Source organism: Amblyraja radiata, chromosome 15 (assembly GCF_010909765.2).
Source record: "Amblyraja radiata isolate CabotCenter1 chromosome 15, sAmbRad1.1.pri, whole genome shotgun sequence".
NCBI lineage: Eukaryota > Metazoa > Chordata > Chondrichthyes > Rajiformes > Rajidae > Amblyraja > Amblyraja radiata.
The window spans coordinates 38,059,975-38,074,544 of record NC_045970.1 but is presented as its reverse complement, the minus strand read 5'-3'; the positions used below and the strand labels follow the sequence as shown (position 1 = coordinate 38,074,544).

At 47.7% G+C, this 14,570-nt stretch overlaps 1 protein-coding gene across 6 annotated transcripts in view; it reads right to left on the bottom strand.

Annotated features, from left to right (window-relative positions):
* The window catches only part of kcnip2 (potassium voltage-gated channel interacting protein 2), a 211,443-nt gene that overhangs the window by 6,683 nt on the left and 190,190 nt on the right, over positions 1–14,570 (bottom strand). For 5 of the 6 annotated variants that reach the window (XM_033034090.1, XM_033034088.1, XM_033034091.1 and 2 more), the window contains exons 2-4: positions 5,060–5,184; positions 2,845–2,914; positions 777–847 (exon numbers count right to left, since the gene is read on the bottom strand). In XM_033034090.1, coding sequence (XP_032889981.1) covers positions 777–847; positions 2,845–2,914; positions 5,060–5,184 — 266 coding nt within the window. Of the gene's footprint in view, positions 1–776; positions 848–2,844; positions 2,915–5,059; positions 5,185–8,839; positions 8,936–14,570 lie in introns of all 6 variants that reach the window. The other variant, XM_033034092.1, reaches the window with a different exon arrangement.

Below are 14,570 nucleotides of genomic sequence, written 5' to 3'. Positions count from 1 at the left end.
GGTTTCCTCCCACATCCCAAAGACGTACAGTTTTATACATTAATTAATTGGCTTTGGTTAATTGTAAATTGTCTCTAGTGTGTATAATAGATTCAGATCAGATTCAGATTCAATTTTAATTGTCATTGTCAGTGTACAGTACAGAGACAACGAAATGCATTCGTTGCATATAATGCTAGTGTATGGGGTGATTGCTGTTCGGCGCGGACTCGGTGGGCCGAAAAGCCTGTTTCCACGCTGTATCTCTAAAGCCCAAAGTCTTAGATTTAGCTCTTGGGGCTAACGGAATCAAAAGATATGGGGAGAAAGCAGGAATGGGGTATTGATTTTGGATGATCAGCCATGATCATATTGAATGGCGGTGCTGGCTCGAAGGGCCGAATGGTCTACTCCTGCACCTATTTTCCATGTTTCTAAATCTCAATCACAACAAGGGGAATCCCAAGGCACTCTCTTTACATTAGACAGTACCACAATCACCATGAAAGAATTCCGGGACTTCCAGGTATTGAAGGAGGCCGTTCAGCCCATTAGCAACCAACCCATTCAGACCTATCCCGCCAGCTTTTAACCTCACAAATGGTTGGTCAGGCCATCTCTTCATCCTGGTACTACCACCCCTGTGTCACATATTTCTCTCTGGCAGATTTTTATCATCCTTGTTTGAAGAGCCAGTTGGACAAGATCAGGAGGAAATCCCAGCGAATCCCAGGAAATTCGCCCCTCCCACTCCCCTCCCAATCTCCAACCCTGCAATCCCAGAAGAATTCACTTACCTCAAAGCTAACTGAGCCATTATGGTCTGTATCAAAAGCATTGAATAGGAAGTGTGCGTACATGCTGGAATCTACAATGGAAAGCACATCAACTTCAGACAGGAAACAGCGAGACCTGCTTCATTATTCCACACATCCAATACACAAAATGAATAAAAGCACCCTCTACACTGTCCCGTTACACACTCCCAGGGCAGTGACAGCACAAGCTAGATACAGAGTGAAGGTGTTGATAGAATGGAGTGGCTGGACTTGGATACTCTGGAATTCAGATGGATGAGAGGGGATCTTATTGAAACCGATAACGCTAGAGGCAGGAAACATGTTCCCGATGTCAGGGCAGTCCAGAACCAGGGGCCACAGTTTAAGAATAAGGGGTAGTCTATTTAGAATGGAGGTGAGGAAAAACATTTTCACCCAAAGAGTTGTGGATCTGTGGAATTCTCTGCCTCAGAAGGCAGTGGGGGCCAATTCTCTGGATGCTTTCAAGAGAGAGTTAGATAGGGCTCTTAAAGATAGCGGAGTCAGGGGATATGGTGAGACGGCAGGAACGGAGTACTGAATGTAGATGATCAGCTATGATCATAGTGAATGGCCGTGCTGGCTCGAAGGGCCGAATGGCTTTTTCCTGCACCTATTGTCTATTGTCTATTGAAGCTCGCTCCACACTATCAGCACAGGTTAGATGTTTTAGCATGATTAGAGTAATACTAATATATGCTCAGTGTTCACTTCACACACCTGCCAAGCAATGTCCATTACTTCAGGAGACCATAACCACTTTCCCACAATAATCAGTGTGATTATCATTGTAATGTCACCCTTCATTAATCTACAGGTTTAAATACACAGTGAAGCTCGTTAACAAAGTTCCATTGAACCAAAACATTAACTAGACCAACCACATTAATTTAATTTTTAGTCATACGTGGATACAGGCCCTCCACCCAACTTGCCCACACCTCCCAACATGTCCCATCTACACTAGTCCCACCTGCCTGCGTTTGGCCCATATCCCTCTAAACCTATCCTGTCTATGCACCTGTTCAAATGTTTCTGGAACAATGCTCTCGCACCTGCCTCTGGCAAGTCACTCCATACACCCACCACCCTCTGTGTAGAAAAAGTAGCCTCTCAGGTTCCTATTAAATCTTTCCCCCTTCACCTTAACCCTATGTCCTTTAGTTCATGATTTCCCTACCCTGGGTAAACGTTTCTTTGCATTCACCTATCTATTCCCCTCATGATTTTGTACACCTCTATAAGATCACCTCTCATCCGCCTATGCTCCAAGGATTAAGATACTACCGGCTCAACTTCTCCATATAGAAATTTAAAAATTCTATAAAGATCTAATAAAAACCCGAGGGGCAACTCTTTCACAAAGAGGGTAGTGGGTATGTGGAACGAGCTGCCAGAGGGGGTAGTTGGGGCAGGTTCTATAACAACATTTGGAAGGGTACATGGATAGCTTCAGAGGTACTGTATATGGGCCAAATGCGGCAGGTAGGACTAATATAAATGGGGTATGTTGGACGGCATGGGCAAGTTGGGCAGAATGGCTTGTTTCCACACTGTATAGTCATGACAATTACATTTGGACAGGTACATGTGTGGGAAAGGTTGAGAGAGAGATTTGGGCCAAACTAGGTGGGACTAGTGTAGATGGGGCATGTTGGTCGGTGTGGGCGAATGGTGTTGAAGGGCCTGTTTCTATGTTGCATGACTCCATGATGGTGGTATCGGTTAGATAATTGTTACAAGTGAAGAGTTCTGCCCTTACATGTTCTGGACCTTGAGCATAGAAGGCTGTGGAGGCCAAGTCAATGGATATTTTTAAGGCAGAGATAGATAGATTCTTGGTCAGTACAGGTGTTAGGGGTAGTGGGGAGAAAGCAGGAGAATGGGAGAGATAGATCAGCCATGATTGAATGGCGGAGCAGACTTGATGGTCCGAATGGCCTAATTCTACTCCTATCACTTATGAACTTATGAACATGCCCCTGGCTGGCAGGTGGAATAGTGGTCCACCACTGTAACCCCTGATGCCAGTCACATTCCCACTTACCTCCTTGGGGGAAGAACTGAGAGTAGATTTGTTTAAACGTCTCTTCATTGACCACACCACTGGGACACTCCTGGGAACAAGAAGGAAATATAATCATTACGTTCGATATCTGAGCCGTCCACATTCACCGTTCTGATTAGTTTAGTTTAGATTAGAGATACAGCGTGGAAACCAGCCCTTTGGCCCACTGAGTCCACGCCGACCAGCGATCACCCTGTACACCAGTTTTATCCTACACACTCGGGACAATTACCCTAGTTCTATGTTATCCCAGTTTTGCATCCTACACACTAGGAGCAACATACCAAAGCCAATTAACTTACAAACCTGCACGTCTTTGGGATGTGGGAGAAAACCGGAGCACCCGGAAAACCCCCTCAAAAGGAGAACGCACAAACTCCCTACAAACAGCTCCCAAGATCAATCGAATTGTCCCTAGTATGTCGGATAGTGTTAGTGTACGGAGTGATCGATGGTCGGCGTGGACTTGGTGGGCCGAAGGGCCTGTTTAAACTAAACTGAACGGACCAGCTTAGATGGGGCATTTTAGTCAGGACGGATACGTTGGGCCGGAGGGCCTGTTTCCATGCTGTGTGACTCTATGACCATAGTTTCTCAACTAAAGTATTTTATAATCAATAAAAGTTACTAAACTAAGTAATTATGTCCCTGGGTCTGTATCTCAACTTTGGAATTAGGTCTTTCATTGTGGAACCACAGTTCCCATCACAGTTTTTATATCCAGTATTTTCCCACCCTTTGTTAATAAGGCTTTCTGACAGGTCTTTGCCTCACTAGAAGCGTTATTCATTAAGAAAGCATGCCCTGTACTCATTGATTGCTACAGCGTGTTCTCATTATTTAGAGAATAGTGCAACACATCTATAGATGGAGTACAGCACTTTCAAAGCCATAGAGTAATACTGCCTGGAAACAGGCCCTTCAGCCTAACTTTCCCACGCCGACCAACATTCCCCATCTACACTGGTCCCACCTGCCTGTGTTTGCCCCATATCCCTCTAAACTTACTCTATCCATGTACCTGTCTAAATGTTTTTTAAACGTTGTGATAGTACCTGCCTCATCTGCCTCCTCTAGCAGCTCGTTCCATATTGTCACCACCCTCTGTGTAAAAATATTGCCCCTCAGGTTCCTATTATATCTTCCCCTCCTCACCTTAAACCAATGTCCTCTGGTTCTCGAATCCCCTACTCTGAGCAAGATACTCTGTGCGTTTACCCAATTTATTCCCATCATGATTTCATACACCTCTAAAGGTGTATGAAGTCTGAAGAAGGGTTTCGGCCCGAAACGTTGCCTATTTCCTTCGCTCCATAGATGCTGCTGCACCCGCTGAGTTTCTCCAGCATTTTTGTGTACCTTCGATTTTCCAGCATCTGCAGTTCCTTCTTAAACACCTCTATATGGTCATCCCTCACCCTCCTGCGCTCCAAGGAATAGAGTCCTAGCTTGCCCAACCTCTCCCTATAGCTCAGGGCCTCGGGGCTCTGACAACATCCTTGTAAATGTTCTCTGCACTCTTTCCAGCTTAACAACATCTTTCCTGCAACATGGTGACCGGCAGTGGACACAATACTCTAAATACATCCTCACCAATGTCTTGTACAACAGAGAACATGTCTGATGAAGACCAATGTGCTGAAGATCTTCATGACCAGGCCGTCTACCTGTGATGCCACTTTGACAGGAACTATGTACCTGTACTCCAGTATTGAGTATTAATTGGGTAATACAACATCCCCACTGGGAGACATAACAAGATGCCACAGACAGCAACATCCCACAGGCAGAGCTAGTGGTGGCTCCTCTGGCTCAGTGGTGCAGTAGAGTTGCTGCCTCTCAACACTAGAGACCTGGGTTTGATCCTGACTACAGGTGCCGTCCCTGTGGTGTTTGCACGTTCTCCCTGTGACCGCGGCGTTTTCTCCGGGTGCTCCACTTTCATCCCACACTTTTAAGACCTGCAGGTTTGTAGGTTAATTGACTTCAGTAAAAATAGTAAATTGTCCCTAGTGTGTAGGATACGGGGTGATCGCTGGCCGTCGCAGACTCGGTGGGCCAAAGTGCCTGTTTCCGCGCTGTATCTCTAAAGTCTACTGTGTTTTCAGGCCTGTTTTGCTGCAGCAAGTGGAACCTCATTGACAACTAAACGCTCGTGACTCTCCTCTGCTCGCACGTCCGGCTGGCTACTCACGTTTTTGAAACCTCGGTAGAGGACCTGGAGCTCCTTCTTGGTGAACTTGGTTTGGCCTTGGAGTTGCTCCAGTCCTTCTGGCCGGTGGCACACGGTGGACGGTTCAAAGTCATCCTCGATGCTGTCTGCCGGGAGGAGGGAAGCAAAGGGGGTAGAGTTAGGGGGCGCACCATTGAGTGCCCACCGCGTCCACTGGCGAAGTGGGTAGAGTTAGGGGGTGCACCCACCGCATCCACTGGTGAAGTGCGCGGACGGGGAGGGGGAGGGGGGGGAGGTTTGAGGGGGGGAGGATTTTGGGGGGGTGGGTGGGAAGTGAAGGGATAAATGGGGGGGGAAGGGAAGGAAGAGAAGGAAGAGAAGGAGAGAAGGGAGGGAGGGAGGGAGGGGAAGGAAGGAAGGGAGGGAGGGAGGAAGGGAGGGAGGGAGGGAGGGAGGGAGGGAGGGAAGGAAGGAAGGAAGGAAGGAAGGAAGGAAGGAAGGAAGGAAGGAAGGAAGGATGGAAGGAAGGAAGGAAGGAAGGAAGGAAGGAAGGAAGGAAGGAAGGAAGGAAGGAAGGAAGGAAGGAAGGATTAGGAAGGAAGGATTAGGAAGGAAGGGTTAGGAAGGGTTAGGAAGGGTTAGAAAAGGAAGGGATATTCACCATTATGACCCAATGCACCCACACAACCACAACTGTCCTCCCATCCCACAAGCATATCATTGTACAAAATTAATGACCAATAAATAATCAATACAAAAGTGATGTCATTTTTCAGGGAGTTAGATTTTGATTGATCGACAAACACACCACAGAAACAGGCCCGTCGGCCCAGCGAGTCCACGCCGACTGTCGATCACCCCTCCGCAGCAGTTCTACGTTATCCCACATTTACGGAGGGCCAATTACCCTACAAAACCGCACGCTTTGGGACGTGGGAAGAAACCGGAGCACCCACGCGGTCACGGGGAGAATATGCACACTCCACGCACAGACAGAGGTCAGGATCGAACACGGGTCTCTGGCGCCGTGAGGCAACAGCTCCACCACTGGGTCTCTCTAGGCTGACTGGCACCATTCCCCACCATATCTCCACCCCATCAGCACACTCATTTGCTGCAAACACTATCCTTTAGACTTGAGATACAGGGCGGAAACTGGCCCTGCGGGTCTGGGCCGACCAGCGATCACCCCTTACACTAGCACTATCCTGCACACACTAGGGACAATTTACCATTTTAATCGAAGCCAATTAACCTACATGCCTGCACGCCTTTGGAATGGGGGAAACCGGAGCTCCCGGAGAAAACCCACGTGGTCACAGGGAGAACGTGCAAACTCCGTACAGACAGCACCCGTAATCAGGATCAAACCCGGGTGTCTGGCGTTATAAGGCACTAGCTTTACCACTAAGCCACCCTGCCATCCACTTTTGGCATTTAGCTTTTGCTCATGAAGCCTGCTGTTTAAAGGAGCTATTGGATTAGTCACTACTCCTGTTGTGTTCCAGAGCCCCATACATCTCTCCCCAACAATTCCCCTCCGAAGGTTCCCATTGAATCTTCCTCCACCCCCTTTTCCAGCAGTTCATTCCAGAGTACAATGACTCGCTGTAAGCTTACTCACAAATGGCCTCATAAAACTCATGTTTGTTCTCGTTGCGTCTAACGATGCCTTAAAGCCGCAGCAGGCAAGGATTTCATTGTTCACAAGACGGAGGAGCAGAATTAGGCCGTTCGGCCCATCGAGTCTAGAGCCATGGCCAGTCCATCTTTCCCTCTCAACCCTATTCTCCTGCCTTCTTCTCCCCATAACCTTTGACACCTTTACTAATCAAGAACTTGTCAACCTCTGCACTCTAAGAGACGTCTCAGATCAGAGGGTTTAGGTGCATGTGACCCTGGGGGACCCATTATAGCTTATCATTGTACAGTGAAAAGCTTTGTTTTGCGTGCTGTCCAAACAGATCAGAAAATACTATACATAGGTACAATCAAGTCAAACTCCAGTACAATAGATAGAGCAAAGGGGAAGATAACGAGTGCAGAATATGGTTCTCAGCATTGTAGAGCATCAGTTCCAGAGACAAAGACCATTGTCCGCAATTGGGTAGAGGTGAATCGGACAGTGTCCCAGCTGCTGCCTGACCCGCTGAGTATTTTCAACATTTTTCTTTTTATCGCAAGGATCCAATTATGCGGGCACAATGCTGTTGCATCTCAAATACCTAACATCTAAAATCAGTCCAGGTAAACAAAATACTGGTGATGCTGGAAAACTGAAAGTAGAACAAAATATGCTGGAATTAGGTCACAAAATATCCACAGAGAAAGAAAAACAAGTTTGTTTACTGTCAGCAAATTAATCTTTCCCAATGTCATTGCTACTATCCCCCCCCCCCCCCTCCCCGGTGTGGAAACAGGCCCTTTGGCCCACCGGGTCCATGCTGACCATCGATCATCCATTCACACAATAACTCCTGCACACCAAGAGTGTTTAATTTACAGAGGGCCAATGAACCTCCAAACCCCCACGTCTTTGGGATGTGGGAGAAACCCGGTGCACCTGGAGGAGACCCACGCAGTCACGGGAAGTACATGCTGACTCGGCACGCAGACAGCACCCGGGGCCAGTATCGAACTGGGGTCTCTGGCACTGTGAGGCAGCGGCACTACCCGCTGCGGCACTGTGTCGAGCACAATGCATCGAGCACGTAGACCAGGCTTTGGACTTTTGTAAATGGAGCCAATGTACAAATGGGATCTATGTAAAAAGAATTTCACTGTGCAATGCACATGTGACAATAAAGCACAATTGAACCATTGAGACCTAAGCTTCTATGATTAGATGCCTGTGGCCATCAGCTACGGGCCCATATAATGCAGAGTGCACCATATCACTCTGGTGATACTGCCTCCTTTGAAACCCAGGCAACAGGATGGCAGCAAGAATGGACACATGAAATGAAAGGCGTTTCCCAATTATCTGTCACAGGTAATGTCTACTGACACTCTGGAGAACGTGGATAGGCAACGTTTCGTGTCGGGACCCTTCTTCAGTCTGAAGATGCTTCCCGACCCAAAACGTCACCTATCCATGTTCTCCACAGATGCTGCCTGATCCGCTGAGTTACACCAGCACTTTGTGTCCATCCTTGCAGATGCTTCCCGCTCTACCTACCTAGGTTTCACTTCTCCTCAGTCCCACAATGAAATATTTGTGTGACTCCATAAGTCCCATTCGGTCCACCAAGTCTACTCCACCACTCAATCATGGCTGATCTATCTTACCTTCTCAACCCCATTCTCCTGCCTTCTCCCTGTACCTTTTGACACCCTTACTAATCAAGAACTTGTCACTCTCCGCCTTAAAAATACCCATTGACTTGGCCTCCACAGCCGTCTGTGGCAATGAATTCCACAGATTCACCATCCTCTGACTAAAGACATCCCTCCTTATCCCCATTCCAAAGGTATGTCCTTTTATTCTGAGGCTGTGCCCTCTAGTCCTAGACTCCCACAGGAGTGGAAACATCCTCTCCACATCTACTCTAGCCAGGCCTTTCACTATTCGATAAGTTTCAATCAGGTCCCCTCTTCATCCTTTTAAACTCCAGCGAGTACAGGTCCAGAGCCGGTAAACACTCCTCATACTCCAGCATCTACAGATCCATGTGTCCGCAGATACTGCTGGTCACCCCGGCCCGTACAACGTGTTCGGGACAGTGAGCAAGTTCCGCGAGAGAGATAAACAAAAACAAAATTGGGTTATGGTCATTTTACAGAGATAGAAGTTTCACTTGCGTTCACTGAGGGAAGGGACCAGTTTAGGTCGACAGCATGGCAAGATTTTCAGGAAGCGTTGCTTTAAAGCTTTTGTGCTATGTCCTGGCTGGTTGCCTGAAAATCATCAAAAAAATGACAAGGCCATTAACCAAATAAGAAAAGAAAACTAGAAATCTTCTTAAAGAAAACTCAGATTTTTGGGGGTAATATGTCCACTGGCTTTTAAAACATCCTGGGAATTTATAACGGAGTAAAGCATGTTAGATGGATTTAGCAATGGGACTAACCGATTGATTGAAAGATACAGCATTTACCACTGAGTCCACGCCGACCATCGATCACCTGTTCATGTTATTTCCATGATCCCACATTCTCATCCACTCCCTACGCATTAGGGGCAATTTACAGAAGGCCAATTAACCTACAAGCCTTTGGGACGTGGAAGGAAACCGGAGCACCCGGAGAAAACCCATGCGGTCACAGGGGGAATGTGCCAACTTTGGACAATGAGGTCAGGATCAAATCTTAGGTTTGCCATTCAGAGATTGAATTGAATTGAATACATTTTATTAGCCAGGTATGTATACATGCAAGGAATTTGCCTCGGTGCTTTGCTCGCAAGTAACGACACGATATAGGGTGGATAATTAAAAATAAAACAATATAATTTAAACATGTAAAGAATGAAATAAAATACCAGAGCAAAAGGAGGCTACAGACATTTAGCTACTGCTCGAGGGAAAATAGCTGTTTTTATGTCTGGCTGTGGCAGCTTTGACAGTCCGGAGTTGCCTTCCAGAGGGAAGTGCTTCAGAGTTTGTGGCCAGGGTGAGAGGGGTCAGAGATGATCTTACCTGCTCGCTTCCTGGCCCTTGCTGTGCACAGTTCGTCGATGGGGGGAAGGTTGCAGCCAACAACCTTCTCGGCTGATCGAACGATGCGAGGCAACCTCTGGATGTCATGTTTGGTGGCTGAGCCAAACCAGACCATGATGGAGAAGGTGAGGACAGACTCTAAGATGGCAGTATAAAACTGGACCATCATTGCCTGTGGTACAGCGTTGAAACTGGCCCTTCGGCCCACTGAGTCTGTGCTGAAAAGTGATCTCCATACACTATCCTGCACACTAGGGACAATTTATAATTTACAGAAGCCAAATTAACCTTTTGAGTGTGGGAGGAAAACCCATGTGGTCACAGGTCGAACGTACAAACTCTGTACAGACAGCACCCGAGGTCAGGATCGAACCCCGGTCTCTGGCGTTGTAAGGCAGCAAGTCTACAAGCTGCACCACTTGCAAATCTTCTGGATGTTCGCTTCATTGATGCCAGTGTTAGCTCCGTGGTATTGCCAATCACCACTCCTTGTTCTGGAGAGAACATGCAAGTACGAGAGAACAACCTCCTCTTCAAGGCAGCTACAATGGACTGGCAAAATCCAGACGTGGGCTGTGAACCACCTTGGCTAACTGAATGGCAGGTGTGGCAAATTACACACAGCGGATCGATCATAGGACAGGTTTATCTTACCCTAGTAGTTTCAAGTTGCTTTACATCTTCATTGGGAACCTAGAGGGTGGGGTGCAACGTACATGTATGTTTGTCTTAACAAAGGCCATCGAGGTGCTGTGGACATGTGCTCAACAATTCTAGATGAGACTAGAGTGAGATGGGTGTCATCAAGCTGGAAATGCTGCAGAGAAGATTTACGAGGATGTTGCCAAGACTCGGGGGCCTGGGCTACAGGAAGAGGTTGAACAGGCTAGGACTTTATTCTTTGGAGTGCAAGAGGGTGAGTGGTGATCGTATAGAAGTGTATAAAATCACGAGAGGAATAAATAGGGTGAATGCACAGAGCCTTTTACCCGGGGTCGAGGAATCAAAAACCAGAGGACATAGGTTCAAGGTGAGAGGGGAAAGATTTAATAGGAACCTGAGGGGAAACATTTTCACTCAAAAGTGGTGGGTAGATGGAACGAGCTGCCAGATAGTTGAAGCAGGAAGTATAGCAACATTTTAAAGACATTTGGACAGGCACATGGATATTAACGGTTTGGAGGGATATGCGACAAAGATGGGCATTTGGAACTAACGCTGATGAGGCGTCTTGGTCGGCATGGATGAGTTGGGCCGAAGGGCCTGTTTCCGTGCTGCATGACTGTATGACTGACGAGTGGATTGTTCTGGCTGGCATTGAGCGCTGCAGATGGCACCGTCATTGAAGCAAGTGAAGCAAGCTCCATCACACTCCGTCATAAGGTGTGGAGCACCCGGAGAATTTGAAAGCCAGCAGACGCTTGAACCCAACACTGAACGGAACACCCAGCACAACTTGTCTTCAAAGAGTGAATCTCCCACTCCCTTTCTCCATGGCTTCAGTGTGTTTCTGCCAGTCTACTTTTGGCTCCAGAACTCTTTCCCCATATTGTTCCCTCTCCTCCCCTGTTCAAGGCCTGGCTGGGAGCTTGGGAATGGGGCGATGGGGTGGAGAACTGTCCAATAACACAATCTCAAAGCCATTTAGACTTTAGAGATACAGCGCAGAAAAAACTGAGCCCGCTGCCGGCCAGCGATCTCCTCGAGCGCCAGCATTATCCTACACACTGCAGACTATTTACAATTGTACCGAAGCCAATGCACCTACAAACCTGTATGTTGTTGGAGGGCTGGAGGAAACTGGAGCACCCGGAGAAAACCCACGCAATCACAGGGAGAACGTACAAACTCCGTACAGACGGCACCTGTAATCAGGATCGAACCCGGGGCTCTGGCGTAACTCTACTGTTGCGCCACTGTGCTGTCATTCTTCGGGTGGCAGCGTAAATAACCAGGGTCGCTGAAACTATTGGGAGGGATAGTACCCATGTCACATCCTGCTCATTTCAAAAACAGGGGGCGGGGGTGGGAAAGGAATTGTCATTTAGGTTTGTGGCATCTGGACTCTATGCTGGCACTGAATGGTGCCAGTTGATGGTTGATGTTGCTCACTGGCACCCCTTGCTGGTAAGGAGTGGAACTGAAGGTCTAACCACCCTCCTGCAGAAGGGGATGGGTGGGGCCAGCAAAGGGGACAAGCTGGTGCGAGCGAGAAGGGACATGGGGCAAAGAAAAATATTTGACACTGGCCAGATATTGGGTCACAAGTGCCCGATACTGGAGCGTCGATAACAGAATCTCTCTCAAAGATGCACCCTGAGAGACTGGCAGGAACACACACTTTCATTGGGAGCGCTGAAGGAACAAAGCAGTCAAAGCAGGCATGCAGCTGAGAAAATACTTCACTGACAAGTTGTGATAACTTTCTTGTTATTCTTTGGCCTGTTCCTCTATCATGCAGAACCCAAGCAAGTACTCTGTTGGTGGTCATGCAGGGAGAACGTCTGAGTCAACAACAAACATGAAGCTGAGAGATGAAAGGAAAAACAAACAGAAGGACTTTGGTTCAGCAGAGACGGACGGATCAGGAGCACTTGCTTCCTACCCTTAGTTAATCTAATGGCCCTGTCCCACCTGGGCGAGATTTTGGGCGACTACAGGCGGCTGTCGCAAAATTTTCAACACGTTGAAAATTTTTTGGCGACAGTGGTGACAATTTTTGCTGTCGTAGGTTGTTGTAGGTTGTTGTAGGTTGTTGTAGGTTGTTGTAGGTTGACGACAGGTGAATTCCATTAAAATTAGTCCCTGGCAGTCGCCTAAAGAATCGCCTAAGTGGGACAGGCCCATAAGGGGCTGCCATCTTGGGTTGGATAGGTTGCCTCGGGAGTTTGGGTTGGGGTTAGGGTTAGGGTTATTCCCCCTCAAAGCCCCCCCCCCCCCCCCCCCGCACACTCTCCACACTCATTGGCTGCCCATCCTCGCAACAACACACATTCCCCAAGGCCAATCAAAAAGCAAGCTTCATTCCTACTCCCATGATGTTATAGAGGTGTACAAAATCATGAGAGGAATAGATCGGGTAGACGCACAGTCTCTTGCCCAGAGTAGGGGAATCGAGAACCAGAGGACATAAGTCTAAGCTGAAGAAGAAAAGATTTAATAAGGAACCTGAGGGGTAACCTTTTCACACAAATGAGGGGTGGGTGTATGGAACAAGCTGTCAGATGAGGTAGTTGAGAGAGCGACTATCACAATGTTTAAGAAACAATTAGACAGGTACATGAATCAGATAGGTTTCGAGGGATATGGGCCAAATGCAGGCAGGCGGGACTATTGTAGATGGGATTAATTGGTCGGCGCGGGCAAATTGGGCGCATGGACCTACTTCCACACTGTATCACTCTATGACCGCCACACATTAAGGTGAGAGGGGAAAGGTTTTAAAGAGATGTGCGGGATTTTTTTTTTTACACAGGTGGGTGCCTGGAAGGCGCTGCTAGGGGTGGTGGTGGAGGTAGATATGATAGTGGCATTTAAGAGACTTTTGGATAGGCACATGGACATGCAGGGAGTAGAGGTATGTGGATTATTTGCAGTTAGATAAATGTTGGTCTTGGCATCATGTTCAGCACAGACATTGTGGGCCGAAGGGCCTGTTCCTGTGCTGTGCTGCTTTTTGTTCTATGATATCAGCAGGATTCAGAGAAGGTTGGGAAGGATGAAGAGGCAGAATTGGACTCGTGGATAGAGGGGTGCAAAGGATTTAACGGAGACACAATGTGCTGGAGTAACTCAGCGGGTCAGGCAGCATCTTTGGAGAACATGGATAGGTGACTTTTCAGCTCAGTACGTGGGAAGAAGTGTCACCTGCCCAGACATACTGCCTGACCTGCTGAGCTACTCCAGCACTTTGTGTCTTTCGTTGGTATAAACCAGCATCTGCAGTTCCTTGTTAATTTTCGGGGGGTAGAAATTCCACTGTGGCCACCAGTGTGAGAGGTTTGGCTATTGGCTTTGTTCACCTTCCTGCACATTATCCTACGCAAAAGCCAAAATGCTGGAGGAACTCAGCAGGTCAGGCAGCATCCATGGAGGAATGGACAAACGACTTTTCGGGTCAAGATCCTCCACCAGACTGAAGGAGGGTTCCGGCATGAAACGTCGCCTGTCCATTCCCTCACAGATGCTGCCTGACCTGCTGAGTTCCTCCAGCATTTTGTCTTTGGCTCAATATTCCATCATCTGCAGTCCTTCACATCATTGACTTTTAGACTTTAGAGATACAGTGTGGAAACAGGCCCTTTGGCCCACCAAGTCCACTCCACCCCTCGTTCACCCCGTGCACCAGCACTATCCTTCACACTAGGGACAATTTACAATTTTACTGAGGCCAATCACTCTACAAACCTGCACGTCTTTGGAGTGCGAGAGTAGACCGGAGCGCTCGGAGAAAACCCACGCGGTGAACATCCACACTCCATACAGACAGCACCCATAGTCAGGATTGAACCTGGGTCTCTGGTGCTGTAAGGCAGCAACTGAATGCTGCACCAGAGTGTTGCCCCTAACCACATTGACTTTGGAGGTGCCAATCAGTCAATGCTCTCACTCTTGTTTAGTGACTAGACACAAGCATCTCTCCCTATATCCTTTGCCTTGTGTCTGGGGAGGTGAACATGAGATAATTAAGTATTACTGGGATAAGAGACAGCTTTTCATAAATGTGGCCCGATGTAGCCCAAAGGAGTTGGTAATTACCTATTCCGTCAACTTCATGATTGCAACTATAATTCACTGGCCGAGTGAGATTACTGATTAAATTGCCAGTATTAACTACGAAATTAAGCTACTTCATAATGTGGATCACGAGTTCC